The 16018-nt window shown below is 66.4% G+C and overlaps 1 protein-coding gene across 6 annotated transcripts; it reads left to right on the top strand.

Moving 5' to 3' along the window:
• The first annotated feature begins 968 nt into the window (after positions 1 to 968).
• On the top strand, positions 969 to 15665 carry ZMIZ2 (zinc finger MIZ-type containing 2). Of its 6 annotated transcripts, XM_054505373.2 has the most exons (20): positions 1219 to 1352; positions 5419 to 5474; positions 6905 to 7039; positions 7185 to 7299; positions 7533 to 7735; positions 7949 to 8141; positions 8342 to 8605; positions 8769 to 8945; positions 9557 to 9634; positions 9837 to 10005; positions 10614 to 10791; positions 10869 to 11079; positions 11516 to 11621; positions 11795 to 11943; positions 12451 to 12518; positions 12785 to 12853; positions 13013 to 13257; positions 13648 to 13817; positions 13904 to 14143; positions 14785 to 15665. In XM_054505373.2, the coding sequence occupies exons 3-20, from the start codon at positions 6990 to 6992 to the stop codon at positions 14890 to 14892; spliced, it is 2793 nt and encodes a 930-aa protein (XP_054361348.1). In that variant the 5' UTR covers positions 1219 to 1352; positions 5419 to 5474; positions 6905 to 6989; the 3' UTR covers positions 14893 to 15665. The 6 variants fall into 6 exon arrangements, with proteins under 6 accessions (XP_064431605.1, XP_064431606.1, XP_064431604.1 ...); XM_064575535.1 differs by lacking the exons at positions 1219 to 1352; positions 5419 to 5474 and adding an exon at positions 969 to 993; XM_064575536.1 differs by lacking the exon at positions 5419 to 5474 and having other exon boundaries at positions 1196 to 1352; positions 10647 to 10791.
• The last annotated feature ends 353 nt before the right edge of the window (positions 15666 to 16018 follow it).

Below are 16018 nucleotides of genomic sequence, written 5' to 3'. Positions count from 1 at the left end.
AGAGCCCGGCACACAGCAGGCCCACCACGTTCCGTGAACTGATGGTTCTCAGACGCAACAGAGCACAGGGTACAGACAGCCTCGGGGGAAGAAATGCCCACAGTATTAAAACCCTGGCGCATCCCCCAAAGGATGAGTGGAGACGCCAGACGTGGTCCATCCATAGGACAGAATATCATCAGCCTTGACAGGGAGGGAAGTCCTGGCCCCCGCTGCGGTGCACGAACCTTGAGGACACGGGCCAGTCACAAAAGGACAAGCACTGAGCGACTCCACGGACATGAGCCAAGTCCGTGAAGACACAGAGCGGAGGCGCAGCCCTGGGGGGAGGGTTTGCTGGGGGCAGAGCCGCGGGGTCGCAAGATGACAGGGCTGCTGGCGGCTGCGCGGCGCTATGAATGCGGTTAATACGCTTGCCTGCTATGCTTAAAATACATTTTGTTACGTGTATTTTGCCACAGTAAAAAAAATTAATTGTGGGTGACTGGCAGAACACGGCCTCCCTAAACCCAGGGTAGGAAAGAGCGGAGAATTTAAACGGTGAGACTAGCACTCGGAAGGAGCCGGCTGATGCGAGAGGGCGCTTCATCCTTGGGGCTCAGCCGCGACCCTGAGGCTGGAGCCGCGGGGGCGGTCCGCAGGGCTTTCCCTCCGGGCCCCTCCCCCCGAGAGGCCCCGCCCCTCGGGCCGCCCCGGCCAGGCCCCGCCCCTGGTCAGGCCCCGCCCCCCGGGCCGCCTCCCTCTGACAGATCCCGCCCCTCCGGCCGGCCCCTACTGAAGGCTCCGCCCTTAGATAGGCCCCGCCCCTCCGGCCGAGGCCCCGCCCCCGACCAGGCCCGCTCCGCCAGGCTCCGACACCCTCCTCTGACAGGCCCCGCCGCCGCCGCCGCCCGCCCCCGCCGCTCCATTAGGCCCCGCCCTCCCATCAGACCCCGCCCCGGCGGCAAGCGAGCAGGAAGCGCAGGGGGCTCTGCCGACGCGGCGTTCGGAAAGGTGTGGAGGGGGCAGAGGGCGCCGGTGGTGGTCTCTCGCCGGCCGTGCTGCCCGCCCGCGCGCCCCCGGCGCGACCTGCCGCCCCGGCCCGCGCAGGCCCGCGGCCGCCCCGCGCGAGCACGGCTCTGGCTCGGGGCTCCACTGCTCTGGCCTGGGGGCGGGGCCGGCGCGCGGCGTCATGCATATGCATGAGCGGCGCGGCGGCTCCATTGTGCCCTCCGAGCGGGCGGCGGCGCGATGGCGCGGGCGGCGGCGGCGGCGGCCCCGGGGCGGCGGGCGACGCGGAGGGCGGGCTGAGCGCATGGAGCGGCGCGGGCCGGTGACCGCGGCGGCGAGGGGCCGGGCCGGGCCAGGCGGAGGTGAGCGGGCCGGGCGGGCAGGTGCGGGCGGCGGGGGCGGCAGGTGCGGCAGGTGCGCGCGGCAGGCAGGTGCGGCGGCCGGGGCCCGGCGCTGCGGCGCCTCCGCGGGGCTCGGGCCGGGTTGGGGGCGGCGCCGACGCCCCCCTGCCGCACCTGCCGCGTGTGCGTCGTGCTCTCGGGCCCACCGGCCCCGCGCGCGCGGGGCGACCCTTACCTGAGCCTTTGTTGGGGCGGCCGGAAGCCGGCGGAGCGCCCGAGGGGTGTGCGCGGCCCCGGCGACCTCCTGAGCGAGGAGGATGATGACCCGGGCCCTCGCCCCACCGGGCTCCGACGCCTCCACGCCGCGCTCTGGCCGGCGGGCTCGCCTTCCGGGCTGGCTCCGGGCCGTGCGCGCCCACCGGCACGGCGATGTGGGACCCGCGCGGGTCTGCCCCGGGGGCGGCGACGCTGGCTGACCTTTCAGCCTCTGGCCGTGGTTTCCGTGGGGACACCCTTTGCCCAACCGGACGTACTGACGCTCAGGCGGGAGGTCCCCTGCTCCCTTCATCCTCCTCTTTCTCCTTCTGAGCTGTTGCCAGCCATCCTCCCTTCTCCCGCTCATGAGCCGCTCCCTTCCTGCCCTGGTCCCCTCTCCCCACTGCCCTGCTCCCCCTTACCGCCCCCTGACTTGCCCTCTCCCTGCCGTGCTCCCCCTCACCCCCCCCCCCGCCACTTGCTTCCCTCCTGCCCTGCTCCCCGCCATCCTGCTCCCACCCCTGCCCTGCTCTCTTCCTGATAGTTGCAGAACATCCGTGGCCCCGTCTGTAAGTCGGTTGTGTTATCTGAGAATATTTTACAGGGACATACACAGAACATGTGACTTGATCTGTAAGACGGTGGTGGATGCAGAGAGGGCGAACACAGACTCACCCACCAAATCCTGGCGTGCTAGAGCCAGAGGGGTTCTGTTGAAGAGGCTTGAGACGGGTAGCAGGATCCCAGAGGGAGTCTTAGCCTCACCCGAGGGTACTGGCCCCGAGGACTTGTCATGCCCAGGGGCTGGTTACAGGCTGGGAGTAGAAGTCAGGGAGGAGGAAGGTAACGAAGGACAGGCAGCCAGGCCTCCCCATGAAGTGTCCACTCGTAGCTGCCTCCACCACAGGGGTCAGGGCTGAGAGCATAAAGGCGGGCATGTGTCCCCCCCCTTTGCTCAGTCCCAGGATGGTCACCGCGTACCCATTGTGCACGTTGTAAACTGAGGCTCAGGGCAGTGAAATGCTTTAGCTGTTCCCTGAAGCGTCTCATCCCCGGGGGTTTTGGATGAGTGCTAGCACTTCCCCTGGTCGGTGTTGTGGCCTCTCGAGGAGAGCTGCGGACTTGCAGTCACCTGAGCATGTGAGTGCCCGCCTTGAGTCGTCCTGCCTCCCTGGAGCCATCATTTGTACCTTCTCTGAGCCTGGGGGACTCCCGTGTCCCTTCAGTTGGAGACTCTCCCTGGAACCACGGGCTGCCTGCTCTGGGACCACGGAGCAGGCCTGTCCTCCTGAGATCAGGTGGCTTGTCATGGGTGTCCTGCTCCTGGGTGACCAGGCAGCAGGGACGGAGTGGAGGTGGAGAGGGGTGACCCACATTAACGTCTGCCTTTGGTTGGCCCGCGGGAGACTGGGTGCGGCTGGTCTGAGTAGTGAGTGTTCTGGAGGAAGACGGGACCTGACCTACAGAAAGCTGTGGGGCCTTCTAGGCTGACTGCATGCCAGGGCGGTGCTGCCCAGGGGTCCTGGCTTCCTGCTGGAGCTGTGCACAGGAGAGCCTCTGGCCGGCAAAAGCCGCCAGGGCCCTGCTCAGGCCTCCTTGCACTCACACACACGCACACACACACACACACACACACACACACACACCCTGGGCTTCCCCAGCTGCCCTCCAGGCCAGGAAGTGGGAGGAGGGGCTGCACTCAGAGCTCCACTCTCCCTTTGTCGGGAGCAGAGGGTCATGGGGTACCCACCTTGGAGCGTGTGGGTGTTCTCAGGGAGGAGACCAGACGTAGTTTGGCAGGAAGTCACACACACACACACACACACACACACACGCAAGCAGTCGGCTCAGGGGGAACTGGAAACGTCTGTGGTCTCGTCCACAGAAGAGAAGTCTTGGGGGTGGAATTCCCCGACCCATGTGATGTCGGAGTCTGCCGGGGCCCCAGACCAGTAGCCTCCACAGAGGCCCTGCCCTGCCCCCGCATCCCCAGCTCTCAAACTGGGGTGCCTTATCAGCAGCATGCTCACCCACAAACTCTCCCGGCTCCAGGCCTCCAGGTGAGTCTGATGTACTGGAGCTGGGGAAGCACCTCTGGCCCGAGGACTCCGGCCGGCCTTTGCTTCTGGGACCAGAGCGGGCCTGGCCAACTCAACCCAACCAGCTTGGGGGTGGGGAAGGGTTGCCGCGGGCATCTCTGTGGAGAGGGCTGGCTGACAGTGGTGGGGCTTTTTTGCTAAACTTTAATTTTGAGGGAATTACAGATTCACGTCACCTGTAAGAAATACCTCTTGTGTCCTTTGCACGGCTTCCCTACTGGTGACATCTCACAAAGCTCTAGGACACGTCACAGCAGGAGGCGCGGTGGCAACAGTCAAGTTACAGATACTGCCCTCCCCGGCTTCTGCTCACACCTGTCTCCCTCCTCCCCACCTGGCAGCCACGCTCTGCTCTCCATTTCTGGGATTCCGTCATTTCAGGAGTGTTACATAAAGGGAATCCTACCGTGTGGAACCTCTGGGGACTGGCATTTCCCACGCAGCACGTCCCCCGAGATCCCTGCAGGCTGCTGCCTCCTCCTCGTGCCCCCGGGGCTGTGGGTGCCCTCCAGTGGGTTCAGTCCCCAGCCGTGGGGCCGGCCTTGAGCCGTGCCCGGGAAGGCTGCTGGAGACATGCACACAGAGATTCTTAATGTGAACGGACGTTTACATTTCCCGGAGATGAATGTTCAGGAGTGCCGCCGCTGGGTCGCGTGGTGGCTGCTCCCCGTTCTGTTCCCAGCCGCAGTGGGGACGAGATCCAGGTTCTCCTCACTTGGCCTTGGGCACCGAGGGGGTGTGGCCAGGGCTCCGTGCAGCTTCGTGCCGCCCTTGCCTGATGGCCGTGATGTTGGACCCCTCTCCGTGCGCCGACTTGCCTTCCGTACCAGCTCGTCGGTGAAATGTCTGTCTCCTGCCCAGTTTCTGGGCGGGATGTTTTTTTTCTTTTGAGTTTTGAGAATTCTTTATATATTCTAGATACTAGTCCTTTGTCAGGGACAGTGCCTCGCAAACGCAGCTCCCAGGCTGTAGTTTCATCCTGTCCCCGAGCCTTCCACAGAGTTCTCAGTTTTCCCTTTTAAGGACTGTGCTCTCGGTATATTGTGTAAGGACTCTTGGCTCTAGATCCCGAAGATTTGCTCCCAGGGGTCTCCTCCAAAGGGTTTATAGCTTTGTGCTGTACGTTTGAATTTGTGGCACGTTTCGACTTAATTTCTGTACAAGGTGTGAAGATTAGTTTTGTTTTGTTTTGTTTTGTTCTTGCGGGAGTTCAGCGACTCTAGCATCTCTTGTTGAAATGCCAGGTTTCCTCCAGTGCGTGTTTTTTGTACCTTTGTCAGAGATCAGCTGGTTCTCTGGTCTGTTCCACTGGCCCGTTGGCAGGTCTGTCCGTCCATACCCGCCTCTCCTGTCCCCATCCTGGAGTTGGACAGTAAGGACGGGGACACCAGCCTTCCCCTCCCTGGCTGTGTGGGCCTGGCTCCCACGCCTGCCTCTGCCCAGATTCCAGGGGCCCGGAGCCTTCTGGACCCACTGACCCCGGTTTTTTCTGGCCCCTGTTTCCTGAGCGGGACCTGGTCTGGTGGGGAAGGGAAGCAGAGCCAGCTGTGGGTAGGCAAGCCCGACTGTCTCTCCCTCCCCCTCCTGCCCAGCCCCAGCCCCAGCCGGGCTGCAACTCCGGGACCCACTTACCTCAGTGCTCTGGGGCGGGAGGCTGCGGCTCGCAGTCCCCACTATACCCCTTCCCTGCTCTGGGTCCCTGCTGAGGGCCCCCCCCCCCCACTCTCCTCCAGGACTGTATTGCCAGAGGACATGATCATCTTGAGGCACCTGGGCAGCTCTCAGGAATGTGAGTCTCGGGGTTGGGTGGGTGCTGGAGTCACTTTTTTGCTCCTGGGCCAGAGGGATGCCCCGTGAGTGCTGAGGTGGCAGATCTGAACCACCAGAGCTGAGCTTGCCCCAGGTGACGTGTCTGTGTGTGTGTGTGTGAGAGAGAGAGAGAGGCCTCACAGCTCCGAAAAGGCAGTGGTGCTCCAGGACAGAACCTCGATGCCCCGAGGGCGGGGTGCGGCCTCCCCATCCAGGACCTCCAGGGCACCCGCCGCGAGCCATCACCAGCATGCGTCTGCGGTTAGGCCAGGCAGAAGCAGGTGTGGAAGGTAGCCCCAGTGGTGCCAGCAAGGGCTCGGGCTTGCTTTTGGGGGTTCTTTTTTCTTTTTTCTTTTTCTTTTTTTTTTTAAAGATTTATTTATTTGACAGAGAGAGAGAGAGCGAGAGCAGGAACACAAGCAGGGGGAGTGGGAGAGGGAGAAGCAGGCTCCCCGCGGAGCAGGGAGCCCGATGTGGGGCTCGATCCCAGGACCCTGGGATCATGACCTGAGCCGAAGGCAGACGCTTAACAACTGAGCCACCCAGGCGCCCCTCTTTTGGGGGTTCTGAGGACACAAGTGGCCTGGCCCCCCCTCGCTGGATTTCCGGAGACAGTAAACGGGAGAGAGCGAGCCTCACGGGGTAGGAGAAGTCCCAGGGCATGGGAACACGGGTCCCGCGAGCATTCACCAGTCCTGCTGCTGTGTTCCGTTGGCCCTTTGCCATGTCCACGGGCACCTGCCGACCCTCCGCCCGTGGCTCCGTGTGTGCATCCCTCCCCTTTGGGGAACTCTGTGTGGGGGTCAGGGCTGCCCGCCTGGCCCTGTGCCCGCGTCAGTCCCAGGTGGCCCCCCTCGCCCAGAGCCGCCCTCGGCAGACTTGCTGCAGCAGGCGGCCTGCCCTCCCCTCCCCCAGGCCAGGGCAGAGGGCAGCTGAGCTTTCTCACCCCTGGTGACTAGTGCCCCCTCTACAGCGGCAAGCCTCAGTGCCCCCCGGCTGCTCCTCTCCGTCCTCCTCCCGGCTCCCTCCACCCTGGGGCTTTCTTGGGGGATTCTGGCAATCAGGTCCTGGATGCTCCCTGCCGTTTATCCAGGCCTTCGTGCAGGAGGGGGAGCATGGAAGGTATTTGGGTTCAGAAAGCCTGCTCCCAGAGCCGTTCCAGGGGGCTCTGAGCGGCAGGGCCTGGCCAGAAAGGGTTAATGCTGGCTTCCAGGCTGGGGTTTGGGGGTGAGGAGGGCAGAAGTTTGCCGGGGTGGGCAGTGCGGGGTGAGGTGGCCCTCAGACGCTGGTGTCTCTCTGCCCTCCATCAGTCGGCGCAGAGCAAGGGGGGCCTGGTGCTCAGGGCCCCCCGCAGCCTGCTGACAGCCCCCAGCTGCTTCTCCGCTGATGGCCTCCCTCCTGTCCCCACAGCCAGAGCAGCTGAGTTCCACACCACCAGCAGTGAGGGCCACTGCCTGCCACCCACAGACCTGGCCTTTAGGCTGCGCCGAAGCCAATGAACCCCATGCACCCTGTGAAACCCGCCCTGCCCCCCGCGCCACACGGGTGAGTGGGGCTCCTGCCGCCCTCCCTCCTCAGGCCGCGTGGGTGCGGGCGGGGTGGCAGAGCGGGACCTCTCTGCTCCTGGTGCTCAGCCTTCCGGGCGGGGGTCTCCTGACCTGGGCCTCCCCGCCCACCTCTCTGCTCGCAGTGATGGTCCATTTGCTTATGAGGCGGTGCCTTGGCAGCAGAGCGCCACTCAGCCCGCGGGATCGCTGTCGGTGGTCACGACCGTGTGGGGCGTCGGCAACGCGGCCCAGAGCCAGGTGAGCCCACACCTGGGCCCACCCCTGAGAGCCGCCAGGGCCCCCCTGGACCTCAGTGAGAAATGGAGTCTTTTGGCCTCCACGCCGCCCCCGCCCTGTGCCCCACCCCTGCTCGCTTCCTCTCCTCCCCTCACCTCTGCCCCCCACCCCCCCCACCCCAGGCCTCTCCTTGGAGCAACTGCTTGAAGTAAGTTGTTTGGATGGTGCTCACTGGCGGTTCTTGCTTCCCGTAGGTTTTGGGGAGCCCCATGGGCCCTGCAGGGAGCCCCCCTGGCAGCTCCGTGATGCCTGGCATGGCCGGCAGCGGCTCTGCCCTGAACTCCCCGCAGTGCCTCGGACAGCAGGCATTTGGAGAGGGTGCCACCCCCAAGGGCTTCGTGCAGCAGGGGGTGTACAGCCGCGGGGGCTACCCCGGGGGCCCCGGCTTCACTACTGGGTAAGCAGGAGCCCTCCAGGGGCAGTGCTCCGGCTTGGCAGGCGCCCAGGCCTGTGCGGACCGGTCTGTTGAATGTCGCGTCTCTGCTCCTCCCGCGGGCTGTGACGGGGGCGTGTAGACACGAAGGGGCCCCAGTAAGGGCCGTGTGCCACCCCCCCGCCCCGGGTAACAGGCAGGAGGCACTTGTGACCCGGCCCTGTGTGTCTCTCGCAGGTATGCGGGCGGCCCGGGGGTGCCCGGGGGCCTGGGTCTGCCCTCACACGCCACACGACCCTCCACCGATTTCACTCAGGCGGCAGCGGCGGCCGCGGTGGCTGCTGCCGCGGCCACGGCCACGGCCACGGCCACGGCCACCGTGGCCGCCCTCCAGGAGAAGCAGAGCCAGGAGCTGAGCCAGTACGGAGCGGTGAGGCCCGGCCGCTCCTCCCGTGCCGCCCACGTGTGCTGGTCTGGAAGGCAGGGACCAGCTGGGCAGCTGGGGTCGGGGTCTGGGGACGGGCGTGTAGTGAGATGAGATGGGGGAGGGGCGAGGCGCTGAGGGGGTCCCTGGGTGGCACCCACAGGGTAGGGGGCGTGGCCTGAATGGCTCCTGTCTTCTCTCCCTAGATGGGGGCCGGGCAGGCTTTTAACAGCCAGTTCCTGCAGCACGGAGGTCCCCGGGGGCCCAGCGTCCCCAGCAGCATGACCCCTGCCGGCGTGGGAGGGCTGCTGGGCCCCTCTGGCATGAGCCCCATGGGCATGAATCCCACCCGGGCAGCGGGCATGGCACCCCTGTATGCAGGGCAGCGCCTGCCCCACCACGGGTACCCTGGGCCCCCCCAGGCCCAGCCACTGCCCCGACAGGGGGTCAAGAGAGCCTACTCCAGCGAGGTGAGTGTCCGGGCCTCCCTCGTCCCGAGCCGCATCCAGAGCCGCAGCGAGCTCGGGCATCCCGTGTGAGAACCGGCCGGGCCTGACGGGGTGGGCGCCGCACCCCCCTGGGAGCTGGCCTCCCCGACACCCATTGCCCTGACTGTGCCTCTCTCTCCTTCAGGTTTACCCAGGGCAGCAGTTCCTGCCGGGAGGCCAGTATGGGCCTAGTGCCACCCAGTATGTGCCTGGCACCGGGCAGCCTCCCGCCCCCTCCTCCTACCCCGGGCACCGGCTGCCCTTGCAGCAGGGCATGGGCCAGGCCCTGCCTGCCTCTGGCCCTGCAGGACTGCACTACAAGGTAGGATTGGCCCCTCCGGCTGCTGCAGCCCCCGCTGGGCCCCGTGCTGGCCACCTCCAGACACATGGGCCTCGCCCGGGCTGACTAGGGAGTGGGCCCGGGTGCACGGAGGGTGACCAGGCAGCCTGGAGCTCCGCAGGGGTCCTCACCAGTGCGGGGATTTGGTTCTGAAAGGACCTTCTATGAGATTTGTGTGTCTGCTTGGAAATTGGCTGGGGAAGAGGTGGGCAGGCACCCAAGCCACTCGAATGTCCTTTAGGGCAGGGTGACCATATTCCCTCTGCCTGCTGGGGATAGGCCCATCGGGGGCATGAGGGGAGGAGGGGGTGTGTTTTTTCGGCCTCTATCTGGCTCTCCCATAACCCCTTCTAAACAGGGGGCAGGGGGGTGTCATCTCTTTTCCTGGAGTAGTAATTTTGTAAATTATGAAAGCACTGCATGCTCCCTGTCGATTATTTGCAGAATGTAGAAATCATCCAAAAAAGAGACTAGAGGCCAGTGCCCGTGTGTGCCGTGGGCGCCCTGCCCCCAGCCCCTTCCTTGGGTCAAGCGCAGGGGCTGGGCGGGGGGCAGGCGGGGGCCCTGGGCACACGCAGTTTTCTCTCCTGCAGCCCGCAGAGCAGTTCAACGGGCAGGGCACCAGCTTCAGCGGGGGGAGCATCAGCTACAGCCAGCCTGGCCTGAGTGGGGTACGGGCAGACAGGCGGGGGGCTCCCAGGGCGGGCACATGGAGAGAGGGCGCCCGAGCAGGAGGAAGTGCGGGTGGCCAGCCAGAACCCCCCCCCCCCAGGGCTGCCCCCTGCCCGATTCTGTCCTGACCGGTCCCGGGTGCTCCCAAGAACAAACCCCACCCACCACCATTCCGCCTTGACTGTTTGCTCGACCCCACAGCCCACCCGTTCCATCCCTGGCTACCCCAGCTCCCCACTGCCGGGGAGCCCCACGCCGCCCATGACCCCCGGCAGCAGCGTCCCCTACATGTCCACCAGCCAGGAGGTCAAGTCTCCTTTCCTGCCCGACCTCAAGCCCAGTGTGAGCTCCTTGCACCCGTCACCCCCCGGTGAGTGTCATCTGCTCTCAGGATGGTTGGGCTAGGGCCCAGGACCCCAGAGTCCTACAGGGAACGTGGGGGTTGGGGAGCCCACAGCTTCCTCCTACTCCTAGACCTGTGGGCGGATCTTTCAAGGTGTGGATCTTCTCTCTAGAAAAATACGTATGTGCACAGAACTTTGTGTATCATTTCAGGGGGTTTATGAATCCCCTGAGGTCCACTCCTGCTTGGGAACCCTTGCTCTGGGGGAGTCCGCCACAGCAGAAGCCAGGGTCCTAAAAACCTAGCTCAGGCGCTGGGATGATGGCAGGTGGTCCGTTCACACCTCCTCAGCCTCCCACCCCTTCTGAAAGCACCAGCGGCACCCTCTTTCTGGGTCGGGGGCATGTTCTCCAGTCATAATTTAGGGGACCCTTGGCCAGGTGACTGAGGCAGGACGGAACAGTGGGACACCAAGATCCTGTTCCCGTTGGAGGTGACGGCTGGGCCCGGGGCCCTAGGGGCCCCAGGGGAGACGGGGGAGGAGGAGCCATGCTCCGCGGCCCGCATCCCTGGGATGGGGTGGGGGTGGGTGGGGGGGCGGCGCGGGCCATCCAGCCCCGTGTCCTCTGTACCAGCTGCCGGCTCACACCAGCGCGGCCCGCTCCCAGGCAGCGGCCCCTGTGACGAGCTGCGGCTGACCTTCCCTGTGCGCGACGGGGTGGTCCTGGAGCCCTTCCGCCTGCAGCACAACCTGGCCGTGAGCAACCACGCCTTCCAGCTCCGCGACTCTGTCTACAAGACCCTGATGCTGAGGTGAGCAGACGCCCGGCCCGGCGTGTGCCCCCCGCCCGCGCCCCGGCCCGTCCTCAGCGCCCGCCCGCCCTGCGCAGGCCTGACCTGGAGCTCCAGTTCAAGTGTTACCACCACGAGGACCGGCAGATGAACACCAACTGGCCAGCCTCGGTGCAGGTCAGCGTCAACGCCACCCCGCTGACCATCGAGCGCGGCGACAACAAGACGTCCCACAAGCCCCTGTACCTGAAGCACGTGTGTCAGCCGGGCCGCAACACCATCCAGATCACGGTCACGGCCTGCTGCTGCGTGAGTGCCCCCCACGGGGCCGCACGCGCCCCCCGCCCCGGCCCGTCCTCCGTCTGTTCTCCTGGCCCCACAGTTGGCAGCAGCCTCCCCGCTTAACTAGACGGGGCGCTCGTGCGGGCCCGGTGCCGGAAAGCAGCTGAGCCTGTCTTCCCGCGAGGAGGCTCGGGAGCCCCCCGGGCTGCCTGTCCCCGAAGCCTTGCTGGGAGTCACCGGGGCCCCAGGCAGAGCGGGGCGAGGAGAGGTAGCCGGGCCCGCCCCGGCCGGCTCTGGGGGATCACGGGGATGCCGCGGGCCGGACACAGGCCGGGGGCTCTCGGATGCCGGTGGGCTCCCCGGGTGGGCGTGGGCCAGCCGTGGCGTCGGGGGGTGGGGGGTGGCGCTCCAGGGCGGGACGGGCTCCCAGGCCGCAGCCCCTGACCGGCTCCTCCCACCGCAGTCCCACCTCTTCGTGCTGCAGCTCGTACACCGGCCGGCCGTCCGCTCGGTGCTGCAGGGTCTTCTCAAGAAGCGCCTCCTGCCCGCCGAGCACTGCATCACCAAGAGTGAGTGGCCCCGGCCGCCACCCGGCACGTCCCCATGTCCAGTGAGGCTGCCTCCTCTGTGATGGGGGCCCCGGGCAAGGAGGGTCGGGGGACAGCGGCGAGCCCCGCACGCTGCCTCGGAGCTGTGGTGCCGGCAGGCCCCTCAGGCCGGTCCTCTCCCTTGTCGACACCAGTAAAGCGCAACTTCAGCAGCGGCACCATTCCCGGGCCCAACGGCGAGGACGGGGTGGAGCAGACGGCCATCAAGGTGTCCCTCAAGTGCCCCATCACCTTCCGCAGGATCCAGCTCCCCGCCCGTGGGCACGACTGCCGCCACATCCAGGTGGGTGGTCCCCGCGGAGCTCTGCCGGGACTCCTGTCGGCCGTCTGGTGGTGTTGGTAACCAGGCTCCCCACGCCCTCCCCCGTCTCCGAGGACAGTTGCCACTCCCCTGCATTCCCGGGCTCTCGTCTCGAAAGGCGACGAGGCCGCAGATGCGGTCCTCCCGCCCCAGGAGCGGCCGCTCAGAGATCCCGTGCGCGGACGAGCTTTGGTCTTCCGTGTTCTTGCGGCTCTGCCGCGGTGTCTTCTCGGACACCGTGTCCTAGACGTGGGCCCTCACCAGCACAGATGCCCAATTCTCCAGCCGCGTGGCATCCCGGTCCCAGTGAGGACCGTGTGGGCTGTCCCCAGGGTGCATCTGTTAGAAGGGGCGCCCCAGCGGAAGCCTGGCACGCGTGGCTTCTCAACACGCGAGCAGATCAGCCCAGACGCACGCGGCTTGATCATGGGGTGCGGCCAGGTCGCCCCCGGCCCCTCCGTGAGAAGCCATCTCTCGTGCTCCCCACAGTGCTTCGACCTGGAGTCCTACCTACAGCTCAACTGTGAGCGGGGGACCTGGAGGTGCCCCGTGTGCAAGTGAGTATCCCCGAGACGGTCCTCATGGGGGCCCGGGGCAGAACCCACCCCCACCCCCCAGCCCACAGCACCGAGAAAAACCCAAGTCAGGTCCAGGGGGTCACGGCACAGACGAGGACGCTGTGGCTCAGGGCAGAGGCGTCATACACGGGGTCACCTCACACAGTCTCCTTCATGACCGGTCACCTCCCACGGGTGGCCTCGGGCTCAGTGACGGAACGGAGAGGTGACAGGCCTCCAAGCCCCATCCCCTTGGTTTTCAACAGCAAGACGGCGTTGCTGGAGGGGCTGGAGGTGGATCAGTACATGCTGGGAATCCTCATTTACATTCAGAAGTAAGTGTCTTCCTGTCACCCCGGTCCGTGGTCAGCAGCGGGCAGCCCCAGAACGGCTGGGAGACGCACCCTGCTCTGCCGCGGCCGGAACCACAGCCACCCCGTGGGGCCGGGGGAGGCGGCAGGACGGCTGGTGAGCAGCCCACGTGTCCCGTGCAGCTCCGATTTCGAGGAGATCACCATCGACCCCACGTGCAGCTGGAAGCCAGTGCCCGTGAAGCCCGATGTGCACGTCAAGGAGGAGCCCGACGGGCCCGTGCTCAAACGCTGCCGCACCGTGAGCCCCGCACACGTGCTCATGCCCAGCGTCATGGAGATGATCGCGGCCCTGGGCCCCGGGGCTGCCCCCTTCGCCCCCCTGCAGCCCCCCTCGGCTCCGGCCCCCGGCGACTACCCCGGGCAGGGTGAGTAGGGTGGCCGCAGGCAAGCGGTCCGTCCTCTTCAGACCGGTGAAGTGTCATCGCGCGGGTCCTGTACCTGGGGGGCCTGCTTGGGGACGCGGCTGTGGGGTGGGCAGTAGCTGGGCCCACCCTCCCCGGCGCTGGGGAGCAGGGGCCTTCTGTCGGCACGCTTCCGGGGCCTGGCCCTGTCTGATCCCACCTGTGGGTGTGTTTGGGTGAGGCGGGTCCCAGAGCAACGTTGCGAGGCCGGTTCCCCTGGCCATGGTGAAAAGACATGCCCTTCTCCATAAGGTCCGGCGCTATGTGCCGGAGAGCGCTGGGAGTCCCCCCTCCCTGGGCCAGTCTGCCAAGTGCGAGCCCCCAGGCCTCACCCAGGACTGGCTCTGCTCTCAGGTTCCAGCTTCCTGGGACCCGGGACCTTCCCTGACTCCTTCCCGCCTACCACACCCAGCACCCCGGCCCTTCCTGAGTTCACCGCGGGGCCGCCCCCCAGCTCCTACCAGTCCGAACTTCCCAGCAGCCTCCTGACACCAGAGAAGGCTGCCCCCTGCCTCCCAGGCCAGGTCAGTGCCGGCGGAGGGTCGGGGGGCCGGCTCCCGGGGAGGGGGGGCCCAGGTCCATTTGACCTGGTTCTTCTCTCCTTCCTCAGATGGCACCAGCGGGTCACCTGGACCCGGCCCACAACCCCGGTCCACAGGGGCTGCACGCCCCCAGCCTTGGGGGGCCCCCGGGGCCCCAGCTGCACCATCCAAACCCTCCCCCAGCATCCCGGCAGCCCCTGGGCCCAGTGAGCTCGGGCCCAATCGGCGAGCTGGCCTTCAGCGCGGCCACAGGCGTGATGGGGCCCCCCATGTCTGGGGCGGGGGAGGCCCCGGAACCGGCCCTGGACGTGAGTACGGGCCCCATGCTGGGGAGCACGTGGGAGCTGGGGCTGGGGACGGCGTGTGCATCGTCTCCAGGGTCCACACGCTTCCTAGAAGGGAGGACGCTGACGCCCCAGTGACTTCCAGAGCCAGGAGAGCTGGTCAGATAGCATCAGCTCTCGCGATGATGAGTGCCGGGTACCTGCCGTAGCCGCGGGGTTGGCTCTGGGGGCCTGTGCTGAGCGCCCAAGAAGACGGGGCTTGGAGCTGACTACAGCGGCTCGGGGTGTGGGCTGACCTGTCTGACTCACCTTGCTGTGTGAGCCAAACTCAGCGTGTAAGACGCAGGTAACCTTCGTCGACCCACATAAACCAAACTCCCTGACGTCCATCATGAGAAAAGTTAGAGCAGCTCAAAAGCAGCGCGTCGCGGACGCTGGACATCCCGCCTTCTGCATTTGCCCTGCTCGCACCGGGGGCCCGCGCTGCCCTGGGCATGCCAGCACCGCGTGTCCCGGGCTGGCCTTGGACAACTTGAGTGGAGTGATTCGTGGCCAAAGAGAGCCTTCGGCAGGGAGAGGCCCCGTGCAGGCTGAGGGTCAGGGTCCCGAGCAGGGGTGTGGTGGGTCTGAGGCCAGAGCTGCTGATGGCTTTGCTTTGTCCCCAGCTGCTCCCAGAGCTGACCAACCCCGAGGAACTGCTGTCCTACCTGGGCCCACCTGACCTCCCCACAAACAACAATGACGACCTGCTCTCTCTCTTCGAGAACAACTGATCCTGTAGACCCCACCCAGCCGGCGGGGACACGCCCGCAGATGTCACCGTGCCCCGCCCCCCCACCTGCGTCCGCCCCGGCCCCCCGGCCCCCCGGCACTAGAGGCAGCTGCGCTGGGGGGGAGGGGGCTGCGCGTGGACCCCCTGACCCCCACTCTGCTGCAGAATGGTGTTTGATGAGATGCTCAGCCCCGCCCCCCCAGCCCAGCTTTGCCCCGTCCATACACCCCTGCTACCCCAACTTTGCGCCTCGCCCCTGGTCCCTCCAGCCCTGCCTGCTCCCACCAGCCTGCATCTTGTCCAGCGTTGACCCTTCTGTTTCAACAACCCCTTGGCTCACTGGCGAGGAGCCGGGCTGCTCTGTCCAGAGTCTGCGCTCACGGTGGGAGCGGGACCCCCTCTTCCCACCCGCGGCTTCAGGCCAAGGCTGCAGGGTGGGGCGCTCTAAAGCACAATGATGTACATAGCGTAGGAACACTAGGAGGTGTGGACGGCCAGTCCCTCCTGGGCTGCCAGGGACCCCGCGGGCTCCTGGCCCCGCCTGGGTGCGGACGGCGGGGGGTGGGCGCTGCAGCTCCGCTCCGTGTGCGCATTCTCCAGCGGGTGGCTCCTCCGAGGTCCCCTTTTATGTGAAAGTGAAGAATCCGTGCCGCCGTGTTTTTTACACCTGCCTCTCCCGTGCCCACCCTGGGGCCAAGCCAGGTGGGGGAGGAGGAGCCTCCGAGTCGTGTCCCCTGTCTGCCCGTCTCTATTAAAGGACTCCCTCACGCCGGGCCTGCTGAGTCCCTCCTTCACGCCTGGCCCGTCTTCCCCACGTGGGCGGGGCTCTGTTCCCAGCCAAGACCCGGCTGTTCCCACCTCACGGTAAATTTCCCTGTCCCTGGAATTTTCCAAGTTGGCTTCGGCGGGAGAACTGTTCTGTGAAGTGTCACCAGGGCCAGGAGACACATGTGCCACCCTGTCACCTCGCGTGGGTGTGCCTGGGGCAGGGAGCCAGCTGTCGAGCCAGGGGCCTCGGGAGGGACCAGGGCTGAAGGCCCGGCTGGCTCCAGACCGCAGCTCCGGGAGGCCCGGGGAGGGTGGCCCTGGGCTCCCGGGCCTACAGGGCCCCCCTCCAGCTGTGCACC

The sequence above is a fragment of the Mirounga angustirostris genome, unplaced genomic scaffold (genome assembly GCF_029215605.1).
Source record: "Mirounga angustirostris isolate CCGP_5_RB_7025 unplaced genomic scaffold, mMirAng1.0.hap1 SCAF_12, whole genome shotgun sequence".
NCBI lineage: Eukaryota > Metazoa > Chordata > Mammalia > Carnivora > Phocidae > Mirounga > Mirounga angustirostris.
This window is presented reverse-complemented; position numbering and strand designations above follow the sequence as displayed.